This window comes from Lepus europaeus, chromosome 1 (genome assembly GCF_033115175.1).
Source record: "Lepus europaeus isolate LE1 chromosome 1, mLepTim1.pri, whole genome shotgun sequence".
Taxonomy (NCBI): Eukaryota; Metazoa; Chordata; class Mammalia; order Lagomorpha; family Leporidae; genus Lepus; species Lepus europaeus.
The window spans coordinates 183161718-183178043 of NC_084827.1; the positions used below are offsets into that span (position 1 = coordinate 183161718).

Genomic DNA, 16326 nt, shown 5'->3' on the forward strand with positions numbered 1-16326 from the left:
GGGGGGGGGGGGGGGGGGGGGCTCAGGCCAACCCGAGTGACGAGGTGAGCGTCTGCCTGGCATGAGCAGAGTGCAGTGGGGGTGAGCACGAGCGGAGTGCAGTGGGGGTGAGCACCAGGCTGTGTTTGCACAATGCAGAGTGCCTGTCTGACTGTCGTGTGCGAGTGCCTGCAGGTGCATGGACGTGAGTGCGAGCAGCTGAACCGCACCAGAAAGGGGAGGGTCTGAGAGCGGTCACTGCGTCACTCACAGCTCCGGGAGCCCCTCCCGTCTCGCAGCTCCCCGGGGGCAGCACCTTGCGGGAGGGGGCCCACACCCAGACCGCCCCCTTCTCTAACCTCCTCTCACACGGCACCAGCAGTCCTGCCTACGCCACTGAGGCCCGGAGCCCGGTTCTGACTGGCTGGTCCCCTGCCCCGCCTGCCCCTGGCTCCCTCCCAGTCCCGACCACGCGCTGCCTCCTCTCCGCCCGCGGACTGAGTGATGCCCGGCTGTGCCTCTCGGCCTGACGGTGAGACCTGGCGCAGGCCGGAGTGTGTGCGGTGCAGGAGCCCTCCTGTCCAGCAGGGGGCGGACAGGCGGTCCCTGGCTGCCCTCTCCCTCTCCCGCTCCCTGGCCAGCCGCTGCCCCAGGTCCGCCTCTACCTCCCGCAAGTGTCCGGGGTACAGGAGCTGCCCCCTCCCTGCCTCTCTCGGCTCTGGCTGCCTGGGGGACAGCGCGCCCCCAGGCCCTCTGGGCTCCTCCCACACAAGTCCTCGAACCAGGAACACTGCCACAGCTCCTGGCCCCTGGCCTCTGCCCCAATCTCCTTGTTTGCCACACGTGACCACGGAACGAGAGCAGGAGAAACGGCGCATCCACCGTCCCCGCGCCAGGAAGCCCCGGCCCCTCGACTGCCCAGCAGCCCACCTGAGCTTCTCCAGCGTCCAGTAGTGGGTGGCGCCGTTCTTCTGGTCCTGCACCTCCACGGCCACGATGGTGCGGGGGAAGGGCCGCGTCTCCCGGTCCTTGGCAGCCTCCGGGGGCAGCAGGTCCGGAGGCAGTGGGGAGTACAGCGTGTCGGTGAGGAGGACAAACTGGAACTGGACCTGGGCAGGAGGGAGACGGCCCCGGTCAGCCAGGCCAGGGCCTCCCTGCCACCTTGGATCTCAGCCCCACACCCCCGGAGTCCACTGGACAGTGCCACCTGCTCCATCAGCCCCAATGGCCATGCCTGCCCTGGGCACAGAGGGTGATGAGCCCACCCCAGCTGGTCCCAGGGCCACCCTCAACTGCCCACACTTCCAGTGGCCCAGGCTGGGTGGGCAGGGCTTCAGAAGGAGGGGTGGGGCTGCAGAGGGAGGGGAGGGGCTGTAGAGGGAGGGTGGAGCTTCAGAGGGAGGGGCAGGTCCTGCAGAGGGAGGGGAGGGGCTGTAGAGGGAAGGTGGGGCTTCAGGGGGAGGGGAGGGGCAGTGCCTGCACGGGGAGGGGGGCTGCACCTTCTTCTTCAGCTCCACACTGATGGCGTTGGCTTCCTTGAGGAAGATGGCGTTGCCCCACAGCAGGTCCCGCAGGGACGTGAACTGGTACCACTTCCACTTCCGGAAGGCCCACAGCGCCAGCTCACACTCCCGCTCTGTCCACTGAACTGCAGGGAGAGGCCACAGCACTGCCCACCACGCCCCGCCCGGGTCCGGCACTGCAGGGGCCCCTGGCTGACCCCACAGGGTGGCGCCCGGATGACAAGATCACAGGCTGGACACCGATGCCCACCGTGGTCCCTGTGGCCTGAGGGGGGCAGGGGGCAGGCTGGCGTGGCCAGGGGGGCTGGGTTCAGGCCCCTGTCCTGGCTGAGGCTCCAGGCACCCCTTCCAGCCCGGGCCAGGGCGGCTCTGTGCCAGGAGAGGGTGGGAGCCACATTCGGCAGTGGGGGCGGGGATGTGGGAGGGAGCGGGAGGGCAGATGGTGCCCACAGGGTGGGACTGGCCCTCCCAGGCCACGCACCTGTCTGTCCACTGGGCCCTCAGGGGAAAGGCCGGGGGCTCCTCCTGGAGCCAACACTGCCCCTCCTCCCTCCCAGACCACTGCTCCTCCTCCCACTCACACCACTGCCCCTCAGCTGCCCCTCCCACCCAGAGTCTCTGAGTTCTGAGAAGGAATCTCACTGGACTGGTGAGTGTGTGAGGTGTGTGAAGTGTGTGAGGTGTGTGTGAGGTGTGCATCAGCATGTGTCAGTGTGAGCATGTCAGTGAGTGTGAGTGTGTCAGTGTGTGTGAATGCGTGTGAGATGTGTCTGTGTGTGATGTGTGTCAGTGTGAGTGTGTCAGTGTGCATGTGTTAGTGCCAGTGCCAGTGTGTGTTGGTGTGTGTGTGTGTTAGTGTGTCAATGTGAGTGAGTGCATGTGTGTGTCAGTGTGTATAAATGTGTGAGTGTGAGATGTGTATGTCTGTGAGTGGTGTGTGTGTCAGTGTGTGTGTTGGTGTGTCAGTGTGTGTGTCAGCATGTGTGTTGGTGTGTGTTAGTGTGTCAGTGTGTGTGCCAGTGTTAGTGTGTTGGTGTGAGTTAGTGTGTCAGTGTGTGAGCATGTCAGTGTGTGTGTCAGTGTGAGTATGAGTGTGTGTGTCAGTGTGTGAGCATGTCAGTGTGTGTGTTGGTGTGTGTGTTAGTGTGTCAGTGTGTCAGTGTGCATGTGTTAGTGTGTCAATGTGTGTGTGTCAGTGTGTGTGAGTTAGTGTGTCAGTGTGTGTGAGTGTGTGTGTGAGCGTGTCAGTGTGGCCAGCTGCTGGATGCCAAGTGCACATGGACCTATAGCCCCAGCCCCGCCCACTGCCCACTGTGGCCAGAGGGGCCAGCCCCCACCGAGCACACACTCAGGATCCCGAGGTCAGGGCGGACCTTGACCTTGGTGGTCTCCACAACACACAGAACGGGGTGCACGCCCGCAGGCTGTGGGCACAGAGAGCCCTGGCCCCCTTGGTGCTAGCACACATGTGCGCACGCGTGCACACGCACATGCACCTGTGCAGCTCAGGCCCCATAATCCTTCCTGGGGCCAGGAGGCAGTTCCCCTGGCACAGAACCTGACCCCGGGGCGGAGGTGCTGACCTGGTGCCCTCGGGAGGCCCTCACCTTCGTCCTCCGGCTCCTCCTCCTCCTCGTTCACCTCTGGGCAGTACCTGGAGTCCATCTGCTTCTGCAGGGCCTCCAGCTTGCTCTCGTAGTCCTGCGAAGAGGCAAGGCCGTGGCTCTCGCCGGGCCCGGGCCCGCCCCCCAGCCGAGGCCCGGCCGCCCCCACCCCCAGCCGAGGGCCGGCCGCTCACCAGCCGCTGCTGCTCCAGCAGGTAGGTGGCCTCCTCCCGCTCCCGGCGGTACTGGTCTTCCAGCTCCTGCAGCCTGTGGGTGGGGGCGGGGGTGAGCAGGGGCGGGGGCGGCGGGGCGCGCCGGGCCCAGCCAGCCTCACCTCTGCTCCATCTCCTGCTTCATGTCGATGCCCTGCTTCTCCAGCAGCTCGCGCTGCGCGAAGGCCCAGTCCACGGGCTCGGCGGGCGTCTCGGCGCAGGGCGTGCGCTCCCGCTCCTGCCGCGCCTGCTCCGGGTGGTTGAAGCGGAACACGTGGCTCTTACCCATGATGATACGGTTTCCTGGGGACAGAGCACGGCTGGCCTGGGGGACCTGAGGTCTCCGGCGGCCCCAGCAGGGAGGAGAGAGCAGAGGCAGGGGTGCGGGCCCTCGCTGGACCTGGGCCTCGGACACTTGCCTGGCCACCAGGAGCACCTTACCCCCTGCCCCCAGCTCCAAGCCCTACCTGCCGCCCCCTCCCCTCAAATCCACCTCCTCAGGCCACTCCCAGCGCAGCAGCCAGCAGCAGCTGCAAACGTGGGCCTCTGCTGTGCCCTCCGGGACCCCGGGACCCCGGGCTCCAGGCTGACCCGGGGCTGGGAACAGGTGTGCCCTCCGGGACCCCGGGATCCTGGGCACCAGATGACCCTGGGTCAGGAACAGGTGTGCCCTCCGGGACCCCGGGACCCCCGGGCTCCAGGCTCACCCTGCGTCGGGAACAGGTGTGCCCTCCGGGACCCCGGGCACCAGGCTGACCCGGGGCTGGGAATCCAGGTGTGCCCTCCGGGACCCCAGGACCCTGGGCACCAGGCTGACCCCGGGTCAGGAACAGGTGTGCCCTCTGGGACCCTGCGACCCCGGGCACCAGATGACCCTGGGTCGGGAACAGGTGTGCCCTCTGGGACCCTGCGACCCCGGGCACCAGATGACCCCAGGTCAGGAACAGGTGTGCCCTCCGGGACCCTGGGACCCCGGGCTCCAGGCTCACCCTGGGTCGGGAACAGGTGTGCCCTCCGGGACCCTGGGACCCCGGGCACCAGGCTCACCCTGGGTTGGCATCAGGTGTTTGCCCTGCCTCTACCACCTAGGCCTAACTGTGCCTGTCTTCCCATACGGGCTGGCAAGGTGACCCCAAAACTCAGGAGGGCCCCTGGCCCTCCCTGGGGGCCCCAAAGGCAGGAGCTCAGACTCGTGGACATGCCCTTCAGGGCAGGGGCGAGGGTCTTCCTGGCCCTCACGCCTGGTGGAGGCTGGCAGTTGGTGGGTTTCGTGCGTCTGCCGGGCCGGGCTGCGGCACCAGCAAGGCAACCGCGGGCTGTGTGGGTGTCGCTGGGGCTCTGGCGCGGGGCCCGGCCTGCCAGCAGCTGGCTGGACGGAAGGGGAAGCGGCAGCGTGGGCCTCGTCCAGTCGGGCACAGACCTCGAGTCCCTGCCTGCATTCTCAGCCGTGGCCACACGCCTGCCACGCCAGCCCCACGGCCGCAGGGGCCGGCTCCTGGACGTCAGCCCCGTCGTGCGCGGGAGCACCGAGTCGCCGCACCCTCCATCTGCACCGCCCGGGCCAGGCCCCCGCACGCCTTGTGCTTGGCGCTGAAGATGAGACTTGAACACCACTCCCATGGGAACAGTCAGGACGGCTGCCGATGGCCGCCCCCCAGTCATTCACCACACCTGTCCAGGGCTGCCCGCCGTAGCCCAGGTTCCCCTCACCCCACTGTCCGCTCACTGGCTCAAGGGCCTGGTGCCATGGGCGTGGCCATCTCTGCCTGGTATACCCCCCAGAGAGGGGGCGGGAGTCACGGGGGCCCCAGCATCTTGGGGCACAGCTGGGGTCTCACACACAGATGGGGTGACTGGGACAGGAGGACAGGGGCCACCTCGTGCCCCTGCCTGCCCCTCCGCCTCCCCATGCCCCCTCCTGGTCTCTACCTGACCGGTCACCTCGGGCCCCTCCCCTGCCCCAAGCCCCCCCTACCTGACCGCAGGATGCTGGGCTCTGTCACTTTCTTGCCGTTGACGTAGGTGTCTGCCCCCTCGCAGGGCTCCAGGGTCACCACGGCTGCAGGACAGAGAAAGGGAGGCCGGTGAGAGCTGGTGCCAGGCCTCCCTCCCCACTGCTGTCCACAGAGCCTGGCCACCAGTGCCCCTTGTGTGGCCTCAGAGGGGGCTGCAGGGGTCCCAGCCCAAGCGGCAGAGGAGGAAATGGGCCAGTGAGAGCCCGGGAGGCTGCTGGGCCTGAGCCCCCCGGCCCCGGCCAGGTCTCAGGCAGAGACTGAGACCAGCCTGACCCACCCGACACCGGGCTCACCCAAGGAGCAAGTGGCAGGGGCTCGGGGCTCAGTGGACAGAGGAGAATTCTGGGAGTGCCAGCTGTCACCAGCACCCTTCAGCACCGTGTCCGGGTGGACAGCGGGCTGCGGATCCGGTCCTCACACGCCACGACAGCCCAGGGGCCCAGCAGGCTTGTCACCGCGACAGCAGTGCCAGCTGATGGGCGTGGCCCCTCTGCTGTCCGGAGGGAGTGGACAGGTGGCTGCTCCCCAGGCTCTCTGCTCAGCCATGCTTCCTGGCTGGCGGCCCTGGCACGGGCTAAGAGGAGGGACAGCTCGCCCGTGTCCCATGCTGAGCCTCCCAAGGGGCTCGCTCCCCCAGCAGCTCCCACCCCTGCCCAGCACCCAGATGCCACACCCCCCCACGGAACCGTCCGGAAGCCCGACTCGGGGCTGAGGGCGGGCGGGGGCTCACCTTCACTGCCGCCCCTGGAGTCGCTCCGGAACACACAGTGCTCTTCCTTGATGAAGTGCCCGCTGAGGACGATGTCCTGCCGCCTCTCGCCGTCCTCCCTGCCCACTCTGGGGGGATGGGGGCATCAGACCGGCAGCCCTGCCCGGCAGCCCCGCCCAGCCCCCGCATCTGGAGACACCCTGGGCCCAGTAGGCGCCATGACTGCGGGCGCGGGGCCTCACCTGGTGATGCCATCTTTGATGTAGTAGAGGAGGCACTCCGACATCAGAGGGTCCTCGTTCAGGTTGACCAGATGTGGTGTCTGGGGGAGGCAGGAGGGTCACCCCTGGTAAGGGCAGGAGCCCAGGCTGGCCGCTGCGCCTCCCTCTCCCAGACGCCAGACACCACCGGTCCTCAGAGGACACAAGGTGCCTGCTGCCCCGCGCCCTCCTGGGCACTCCTGTGGCACGCAGCAGTCTGACACAGTGGGAAGGCTGCTCGTGCCTGCTGGTGTGGGCTGGTGCCCCCTCCCCCGCCCTGCACCTGGGCCTGGCTGAGGAGCCCTCCCAGTCTCAAAGGGGCCGGAGTGGGGGTCCAGGTGCACGAGCCACTTCCTCCTGGCAGAGGATCCACATACGCGATGAAGAGTGAGGGCCCCCAAAGACCCCCGAGGCCCAGCCCAGCCCTGGGACCTGTGAGCCAGTGAGCGCCAGGGTCCCCGCTGGAGCCACTCAGCCCCAGCTCCAGCTGCACTCCAGGGGCCAGCAGGCTCCCAGCTCTGGGCCCCCAGGCCCTACCCACAAGTGACTCAGCCCCACAAGTCTCAGGTCTCCGGCCCGGAAGTGGTTCCCAGCCCGGCTCTCCCCTTGGGGGCTGGCTCCACACCCTAGGTGGCTAAGACCCCACATCAATGTTCCAAAACCACGGAATGCCCCCCGCTGAAAAAGCAGAGGGCAGGTCTCCCGCTCAGAGGACGATCCAGCTGTGCCCACCACGCCCCCTCCTCACAGCAACACCAGCTCTCCACCAGCTCCGTCTCCAAGTCAGGGTGGCCTCACGGCCCTGGCCCACCGGGTCCCTACCTTCTTGGGAGAGAACACGCCCAGGGTGCCGCCGTCCTCCCTCATGGCCACGCCCATCTCAGCCAGCAAAGCTTCCCTGGGGGACAGAGCTGGGGTCAGCAGGTGCCTCCAGGACTGGCCTCACCAGAGCCAGCAGGCCCCCGTGGTCAGCGAGCTAAGGCGCCCCCGGCAGGGACCGGCCCTTCTGCATGGAGCCCGCTGCCTGGGCCGGGGCGCCCACCTCTCCATGCGGATGGCTTCCGTGCGCCGCAGCTTCTCCTCCCAGGTCTCGTTGAGCTCGGCGATGATCTTCTCTGTTTCCTGGGGGCAACACGGAGCACGTGGGGTCCTGGGCCAGGGCCCAGACCCCCGGGCCACCGAGGCACGGGGGTGGAGGGAAAGAGGGGGCGAGAAAGACATGCCCGGCAGACGTTGCTCCCACGGCACTGCCTGTCCATTCCCGGCACTAGCACCCTCCTTCCACGTCCTTCCTCCTCACTGTCCATGGACCCCATGCCCCAGAGGGGCCCCTGCACCTAGGCACCCGCAGCCCCGCCTCACCCCAGCCTCCAGGCCTCAGCACCCCCGTCTCTGGGGCCACGGCCCGACCCCCCACCCCCTGCACGGCCGGCACTGCAGCAATGTGGGAGTGGACACCTGAAACCAGCCAGGCCACTGGGAACCAGGGTGTCAGCAGGGGGAAGCTGGGGCCTGCACAGCGGGGGCCGGCTCCGGCGGGGAGGCTGCTGCACCCCAGCAAGGACACTGTGGGGACACTGGGGGCTGGGGGTTGCGGCTCCCTCTCCCCTGCAGACAACACCGGGCTCATGCTCCAGAGACAAGGACCAGGGACGCGATTAGAGTTGAGAAGAGACCGGGCCCTGGGTGTGTGGCTCTGGGGACTTCCCTCTCCATTGCTGGTGCTCGGGGACAGGCAGCCCCGACACCGGGACCCAGGGTCCTTCACGGGCACTTTCTGTCCATCAGTCCAGGGACCCCTAAAGCCACTGGGCTTCCCTGGCTGCCATGGGTGGGCCGGGGACAGGCCAGGGTCCACCTGGTGGCCACATGCCCGAGACACCTGCTGCTGCTCCACCCTGGCCCCAGGAGGACGACCCGGCCCTCCCTCCTCTCGAGGCGCCTCTGGGAAGCGCCCTCGGCCAGCCCTGCCCTCACCTTCAGCCTCTCGATGGCCTCCTCGCTGCCCGGGGCAAACAAGATGCGCTCGTGCAGGCTGGACACGGAGGCCGCGCGGCTGGACAGGGCCGACAGCGAGCACGAGGGGCTCATGCCCGCCAGGGCGTCGGTCACTGTGGAGAGATTGTCAGGGGCCTCACTCGGCTGCGCCCCGCCGCGGCCGCGGTTATTGTTCTCAAGGTCGGACGCGTCTATGGGAGGGAGGCCGGGCGGACAGACCGACGGAGGGAGAGAAAAGAGACACGGAGTCGGGGAGAGGCGAGAGGTGCAGCCAGGAGTTGGCACGAAGCATGGCACAGCGAGCGCGGCAGCAGCCCGCGGCCCAGGGCAAGCACATGCGAGACCTCCAGGAGCCCCAGCCCACCAGGGAGCCTGTGCTGCCCGCCAGGGGGCCACACCCACCAGGGAGCCTGTGCCGCCCACCAGGGGGCCACACCTACCAGGGGGCCACACCCACCAGGGAGCCTGTGCCCCCCACCAGGGGGCCCACACCTACCAGGGGGCCACACCCACCAGGGAGCCTGTGCCCCCCACCAGGGGGCCACACCTACCAGGGGGCCACACCCACCAGGGAGCCTATGCCCCCCACCAGGGGGCCCATGCCCACCTGGGAGCCTGCACTGCTGGCCAGGGGGCCTACACCCACCAGGGAGCCTGTGCCGCCCACCAGGGGGCCCACACCTACCAGGGGGCCACACCCACCAGGGGGCCCACACCTACCAGGGGGCCACACCCACCAGGGAGCCTGTGCCCCCCACCAGGGGGCCCACACCTACCAGGGGGCCACACCCACCAGGGAGCCTGTGCCCCCCACCAGAGGGCCCACACCTACCAGGGGGCCACACCCACCAGGGAGCCTTGAGCCACCCACCAGGGGGCCCATGCCCACCTGGGAGCCTGCACTGCCCACCTGGGAGCCTGAGCCCACCAGGGAGCCCACACCCACCAAGGAGCCCACGCCCACTAGGAGCCCACGCCACCTGCTAGCCCACCCTGCCCTGCTCTCCCAGGCACCTGTCCTCCTGCCACTGCCCCGCCCACAACCACCTGGCAGCCCCAACGCTCACCCTCATCCTCTGTGTGGGTGCTGCCGGCCCCTCACCCGCACCGTGCCTCACCCCTGAGCTGCGGGGGATGGGCCGGCCCTGCTGAGCGCGGAAATCCACCCAGGGACTGGAAATCCACCCCGGGACCGGCTGGAGGAGGGGGTGAGCGGCTCCCCAGCCTCCCCGGGGAGCGCCTATTCCCACACGAGGAGCTCACCCAGGACTGAAGCCCCTACAGCCCAGGAGCGGGGCGTCCTCCCACCCTCCCCTGGGTGCGAGGTCCCCAGCCTCCCCGGGGAGCCCTACTCCCACACGAGGAGCTCACCCAGGACTGAAGCCCCTACAGCCCAGGAGCGGGGCGTCCTCCCACCCTCCCCTGGGTGCGAGGTCCCCAGGCCCCTCCAGCAGAAGCAGACACACTGCAGAGCAGCAGCAAACACAGGGCAGCACGGGGGTGGGGGGAAGGGGGTGCCCCCTTCCGCTTCAGGGCCCGGCAGGCACAGAACCCCGCGGAGCCAGCCCAGGGTCACCTAACGCCTGGGCAGGGTCTGGTGGCGGCCACCATGAGGACCAGCTCGCGGCCTTTCTGGAGAGAAGGGGCCCTGGGCATAGGGCGGCTGGAGAAATGCCAGGTTCCCGGGATCCCTGGCCAGCGGCCAGGGAGGGGTCAGCCCTGCCGTCCTCCCAGCCCCACGGCACTGACACTCCCCCTGCCTGGCCTCCGGGCACACAGGGGACCTCTCCTCACCCCCTTTCACCCTAGGGAGGCATGGGCTCCGCCCTGCCCCCCCCATGCCTCAGTTTCCCTCAGACACCATCCAGGCAGGATGGGCAGGAGCCCAGGCTCCTCCAGGCAGGGGTGAGAGAGGCCGGGGGACCCCCGTCCGCCCCCGCCCGTGCTGCCCTGGGCCCCCGGTGGGCCAGAAGCAGTGCAGAGCAGCAAAGGGGAATACACACATTTGGGTCCTCCGGGCACAGTGCTGGCTACGGGGCAGGGCGGGCGTGAGGGAGGGAGGAGAGACAGAAACAGAAGAGGTTTGTTCCCGGCAGGCTGGCACCGTCGCGGGCTGGGAGCCAGGAGAAGGCTGGGCGGTGACAGGCAGGGGTGCAGTCTGCAGCCCGGGGACCCAGGTGGGCTTCCAGGGACACCGTCTCTGGCCTGTCTGGGCCAGTGCCAAACCCAAACCACACAGCTCCATCCAGCCAAGGCCAGAAAGCTCGGCCCTCAGCCAGGGCTCCTGCCTGGACCACCCCCACCCCCAATCCCAAGGCAGCTGGGCCCAGGGCGAGGGAGACAGGGGCTGGGAGAGCCAGCACGCTGGGGTTCCAGGGGGAGGCCTCTGGGCCTGCGGCCCCTGCCCTGCCCGGGCCGGGCCGGCACAGACACTCACTGTCGGTGATGTCGCCGAGCCCCTGGGCGTACAGCAGATCGCGCAGCCGGGTCACCTCATCCTTTAGTTCCCGGATCAGCTTGTTGTTGGGGTCCTCGTTGATGACTGCGTTACAGCGGATCTGCTTGGCACGGTCGGCGTATCTGGGCGGCAAGGGGAGGCATGGGCCAGGCCGAGCCAAGAGCTCTGCTCAGTGGGCCCAGGGGGCACCCACGGCCCTGCCCGGGGGGCACTGGCATCGCCCCCCCCGGCAGCAAGAGCTATGGGCATGGGGACCCTGGGCTGCCCCAGCCCTAATGTGCAGGAACAGAACAGGGCCCACAAAGGCTGGGAGCCCCGCAGAGCCCCAGGGAGGCCCCCAGGGAGGCGGTCCCTCTCCCAGGGGTCCCGACCTCAGGTACCCACCTCAGGGTGCTGAGGGTCTCGTCGTAGTTGATGTCGGCAGGGCTCAGGGCCGCCACCATAGCTGTCCTGGAGTTCCCACCTGGGGGCAGAAGCCAGGCTGTGCTCAGGGCTGTGGAGGGGTCACACCGATCCCCACCCCTCCCTCCCACTGCCACTTCCAGGCGGGAAGCTGAGAGACAGAGAGGTAAACCAAGGCACAGCACTGGCCCCGGCCCTCCCCGGCTGTGCTGCGTCTCCGCCCTGGGCACCCTCGCTGGGGCCGGGGGTGCGAGGCGTTCACTCCGGACGGCTTCGTGCACTTCGGGACGTATTGAACACCGCCTTCTCAGCCCCAGCAGCCAGGAAACGCGCAGTCTTACCAGCGCGGGCGAGGGCCGGCCGGCGGGGCCCGTGGGGTCGACCCTGACCGGCCCCACCCCAGCCCTCAGCACCGCTGCCATCCAGGCTCCAGGGTGGACAGGTGGTCTCACCTGCCTTCCTCTGTGGCCTCAGGGCCGTGGCCCTGGGTACAGTTCCGGAAGTCCCCACAGGGACGGTGAGGTGACAGCGAGGACACAGGCCCAGTGCTGGGCTGGACCCCCAGAAGGCTACCTGGGGCCTCTCCCGCCCCACCCTGGGCCTGAGCCTGGGCAGGGTCTCCCTTGCAGCCACAGCTGGGTGCTCCTGCGATACCCTTGTCCCGTCTCAGCGAGGCCCATGGGCCCCTGCCGGCTCCTCCCTCACACGGTGCCACAGCACAACGCATCGCCAGGTGGCTGCAGCCACCCATCTCAGCCCCACATCGAGGGAGACCACAGACCCCAGGTCAGCCCAAGACACAGCCACCTCCCTAGGCATCAGCTCTCTGGCCACTCACATGGCCAGGGCGATGTGGGAGGGCTGGGGTCTGGGTTTGGTGTGCCACCCTCTCCCCTTCCCCACTGAACGCCCTCCCACAGCTCGGGGCTTGTGGGGGAAGAAGGGAGGCTCGTGGCGTTGCACCCCAGATGAGGAAATCAGGCCGAGTGGGCAGGCACTGGGTCTGGGGGCACAGCTGTCCCAGCCCAGACCCCCGACACCAGTGGGCGTGTCTGCAGCCCCTGCGGGCCATCCTGGGCCCCCAGACCTGCTCCCGCTAACCCCCTGCCAGCCGCTGCCCCAGGTGCTCCACAGGGCTGCCTGGCACCTCCACGTTCACCTCGGCCTTGGCCTAAAAAGGGGCAGGGGCTCACCCCGCCTCCGCCCAGGTGGCTGGGTCGCCGGCCTCCCCCAGCCCAGGGTGGAGGTCAAAGTGGGGGTTGCCGGCCCGACCTGGCCCAGGTGGAGGTCAGAGTGGGGGTTGCCGGCCCGACCTGGCCCAGGTGGAGGTCAGAGTGGGGTGGCCGGCCCGACCTGGCCCAGGTGGAGGTCAGAGTGGGGTGGCTGGCCCGACCTGGCCCAGGTGGAGGTCAGAGTGGGGGTGGCCGGCCCGACCTGGCCCAGGGTGGAGGTCAGAGTGGGGTGGCCGGCCCGACCTGGCCCAGGTGGAGGTCAGAGTGGGGTGGCCGGCCCGACCTGGCCCAGGTGGAGGTCAGAGTGGGGTGGCCGGCCCGACCTGGCCCAGGTGGAGGTCAGAGTGGGGTGGCCGGCCCGACCTGGCCCAGGTGGAGGTCAGAGTGGGGTGGCCGGCCCGACCTGGCCCAGGTGGAGGTCAGAGTGGGGTGGCCGGCCCGACCTGGCCCAGGTGGAGGTCAGAGTGGGGGTGGCCGGCCCGACCTGGCCCAGGTGGAGGTCAGAGTGGGGTGGCCGGCCCGACCTGGCCCAGGTGGAGGTCAGAGTGGGGTGGCCGGCCCGACCTGGCCCAGGTGGAGGTCAGAGTGGGGTGGCCGGCCCGCCCTGGCCCAGGTGGAGGTCAGAGTGGGGTGGCCGGCCCGACCTGGCCCAGGTGGAGGTCAGAGTGGGGTGGCCGGCCCGACCTGGCCCAGGTGGAGGTCAGAGTGGGGTGGCCGGCCCGACCTGGCCCAGGTGGAGGTCAGAGTGGGGTGGCCGGCCTGACCTGGCCCAGGTGGAGGTCAGAGTGGGGTGGCCGGCCTGACCTGGCCCAGGTGGAGGTCAGAGTGGGGTGGCCGGCCCGACCTGGCCCAGGTGGAGGTCAGAGTGGGGTGGCCGGCCCGACCTGGCCCAGGTGGAGGTCAGAGTGGGGTGGCCGGCCCGACCTGGCCCAGGTGGAGGTCAGAGTGGGGTGGCCGGCCTGACCTGGCCCAGGTGGAGGTCAGAGTGGGGTGGCCGGCCCGAGTGCTCACCCAGGTTCTCCCGGAGGAGCCAGGTCAGCACGGAGTCCCGGTATGGAATGAAATCCGTCTTCTTCTTCTTCTTGTTCTGCGGGAAAGAAAGCCACAAGGGCAGCCCTGAGCCTTCCGCAGAGGAGGGAGGGGCCGCACAGGGCCTGCGCATGGCCCAGAGCCGGGGTGGGGCTGGGGGCTGGGGGCTGGGCCCGCACCCAGAGACAGGGGCGGGCAGCGCACTCCTCAGGTTCGTACCTCTCCCAGGCAGCTGGACGGGAGCCGGGATGGCTCATGTCCTGGCCACCGTGTCCTCCCTCTACTGTCAGAGGGACCGGGCTGAGTCTATGGCGCCATCAGCACCTGGTGGCCCCTTCTGGCCAGAGGGAACGACCCCTCTGCAGGCGTGGCCTCCCCCAGCGCCCACGCCATGCCCCCTCCCCTTCCTGTGCTCTTATACCTCCAGGGGAGCCCCCACAGGCCCCCGGCCATGTCACAGCCGCGGGAGGTGCTCCGCAGGACACCCTCACAGCTGATGTCCACCTCCCGGCAAATGCCCTGCGGTGTCTCAACGGCATTCGCAAGGAGCCCCGTGGTCCTACTGGTGCCTCCCGCACCGACCTCAGTCCCCTCGTGCAGGCCCACCACCTCCCAGACACCTGGCGCCCCCGTCTCCTGCACCCACACGAGGCCAGCCCCCACCCACCGCTCTCCACCCGGCCGCCTGGCACATTCCAGACTAACCTGACCCGGCCCCAGTCACTGCTTCCACAGAGCCACGTGCGAACGGCTCGTGGCCACCGTCCACAGGACCACGGGCTCTATCCTCAACCAGTTCCCCCAATTCTCTCCTATGTCCCTGGGTTTGCAGCCCCCATGTGTCCTCACCGCCCTCACAGATGACCCCAGAGAGCACCCACACAGCCAGGTCTCCCCGCCTCTCACAGCCCCCAAGTCCCTCACGTTCAGGGACGCCAAATTCCTCCCACAGTTCTCACCTCACCTCTGGGGATCTCAAACTCTCGGTCCTTGTACAGCTCCCATGCTCCTCACACCCTCACTCACACCTCTCACACCCTCGTTCACACCTGTGGCACACTCTCATTTACACCCACACCTCTCACTCACACCCTTCACCCCTCACCCCCACTCACACCCCTCACCCCACACCCTCATTCACACCTCTCACACCCTCACACACCTTTCACACCTGTCACACCCTCTCACACCCCTCACCCCAAACTCACACCCCACACCTCTCACTCATACCCCATACCTCTCACACCCCACACCCCTCATTCACACCCCACACCTCTCACTCACACCCCACACCCCTCACTCACACCCCACACCCCTCACTCACACCCCACACCCCTCACTCACACCCCACACATCTCACTCACACCCCACACCCCTCACACACCCCACACCCCTCACTCACACCCCACACCCCTCACTCATACCCCACACCCCTCACGCACACCCCACACCCCTCACTCACACCCCACACCCCTCACTCACACCCCACACCCCTCACTCACACCCCACACCCCTCACTCACACCCCACACCCCTCACACACCCCACACCCCTCACGCACACCCCACACCCCTCACTCACACCCCTCACCCCTGACTCACACCCCACACCCCTCACTCACACCCCACACCCCTCATTCACACCCCACACCCCTCACGCACACCCCACACCCCTCACTCACACCCCACACCCCTCACTCACACCCTTCACCCCTCACCCCCACTCACACCCCTCACCCCACACCCTCATTCACACCTCTCACACCCTCACTCACACCCCTCACTTTCACACCTGTCACACCCTCTCACACCCCACACCTCTCACACCCCACACCTCTCACTCATACCCCGTACCTCTCACACCCCACACCCCTCATTCACACCCCACACCTCTCACTCACACCCCACACCCCTCACTCACACCCCACACCCCTCACTCACACCCCACACCTCTCACTCACACCCCACACCCCTCACTCACACCCCACACCCCTCATTCACACCCCACACCTCTCACTCACACCCCACACCCCTCACTCACACCCCACACCCCTCACACCCCACACCTCTCACACCCCACACCCCTCACACCCCACACCTCTCACACCCCACACCCCTCACTCACACCCCACACCCCTCACTCACACCCCACACCCCTCACTCACACCCCACACCTCTCACACCCCACACCCCTCACACCCCACACCCCTCACACCCCACACCCCTCACTCACACCCCACACCCCTCACTCACACCCCACACCCCTCACTCACACCCCACACCTCTCACTCACAACCCACACCTCTCACTCACAACCCACACCCCTCACACCCCACACCTCTCACACCCCACACCCCTCACTCACACCCCACACCCCTCACTCACACCCCACACCCCTCACTCACACCCCACACCCCTCACTCACACCCCACACCTCTCACTCACAACCCACACCCCTCACACTCCACACCCCTCACTCACACCCCACACCCCTCACTCACACCCCACACCACTCACACCTTCTCACACCCCACACCTCTCACTCACACCCCACACCCCTCACACTCCACACCCCTCACTCACATCCTCTCACACCCACATACCCTCTCATCACTCACCCTCACACTCACACAGCCCCCACACAGTCCCACAACCCGCACCCCGTCTCCCCCGCCACCCCTCGCAGTGCCTCTGAGTCTCACAGCTTGGCTCCTGGGGCCCCCGTCCCTAACACTCTCGCCCACAGGTGTTGGCGTCCCCCACTCCCACCGCTCACCCAGGGCTCCCGCGGCCTCGAGGCCGTCACGTCTGGTCACGCAGCCTGCTCCCTTCCCGGGATTTACCCCACGTGCGATGCTGTCCCTATCTTTGTGTGTCTGACTGTCCCCTCCCCACGGTGCAGGGAGG

General features: G+C 68.2%; 1 protein-coding gene across 1 annotated transcript in view; it reads right to left on the reverse strand.

The window, feature by feature from the left end:
- Positions 1-16326, reverse strand: part of KIF1A (kinesin family member 1A) — a 69218-nt gene that overhangs the window by 30624 nt on the left and 22268 nt on the right. Inside the window, exons 11-25 of the mRNA XM_062202733.1 lie at positions 13404-13479; positions 11143-11221; positions 10738-10880; positions 10304-10330; positions 8280-8413; positions 7345-7424; positions 7125-7200; positions 6285-6364; positions 6064-6170; positions 5294-5377; positions 3441-3621; positions 3301-3373; positions 3110-3203; positions 1479-1627; positions 910-1088 (exon numbers count right to left, since the gene is read on the reverse strand). Coding sequence (XP_062058717.1) covers positions 910-1088; positions 1479-1627; positions 3110-3203; positions 3301-3373; positions 3441-3621; positions 5294-5377; positions 6064-6170; positions 6285-6364; positions 7125-7200; positions 7345-7424; positions 8280-8413; positions 10304-10330; positions 10738-10880; positions 11143-11221; positions 13404-13479 — 1562 coding nt within the window. The remainder of the gene's footprint in view (positions 1-909; positions 1089-1478; positions 1628-3109; positions 3204-3300; positions 3374-3440; positions 3622-5293; positions 5378-6063; positions 6171-6284; positions 6365-7124; positions 7201-7344; positions 7425-8279; positions 8414-10303; positions 10331-10737; positions 10881-11142; positions 11222-13403; positions 13480-16326) is intronic.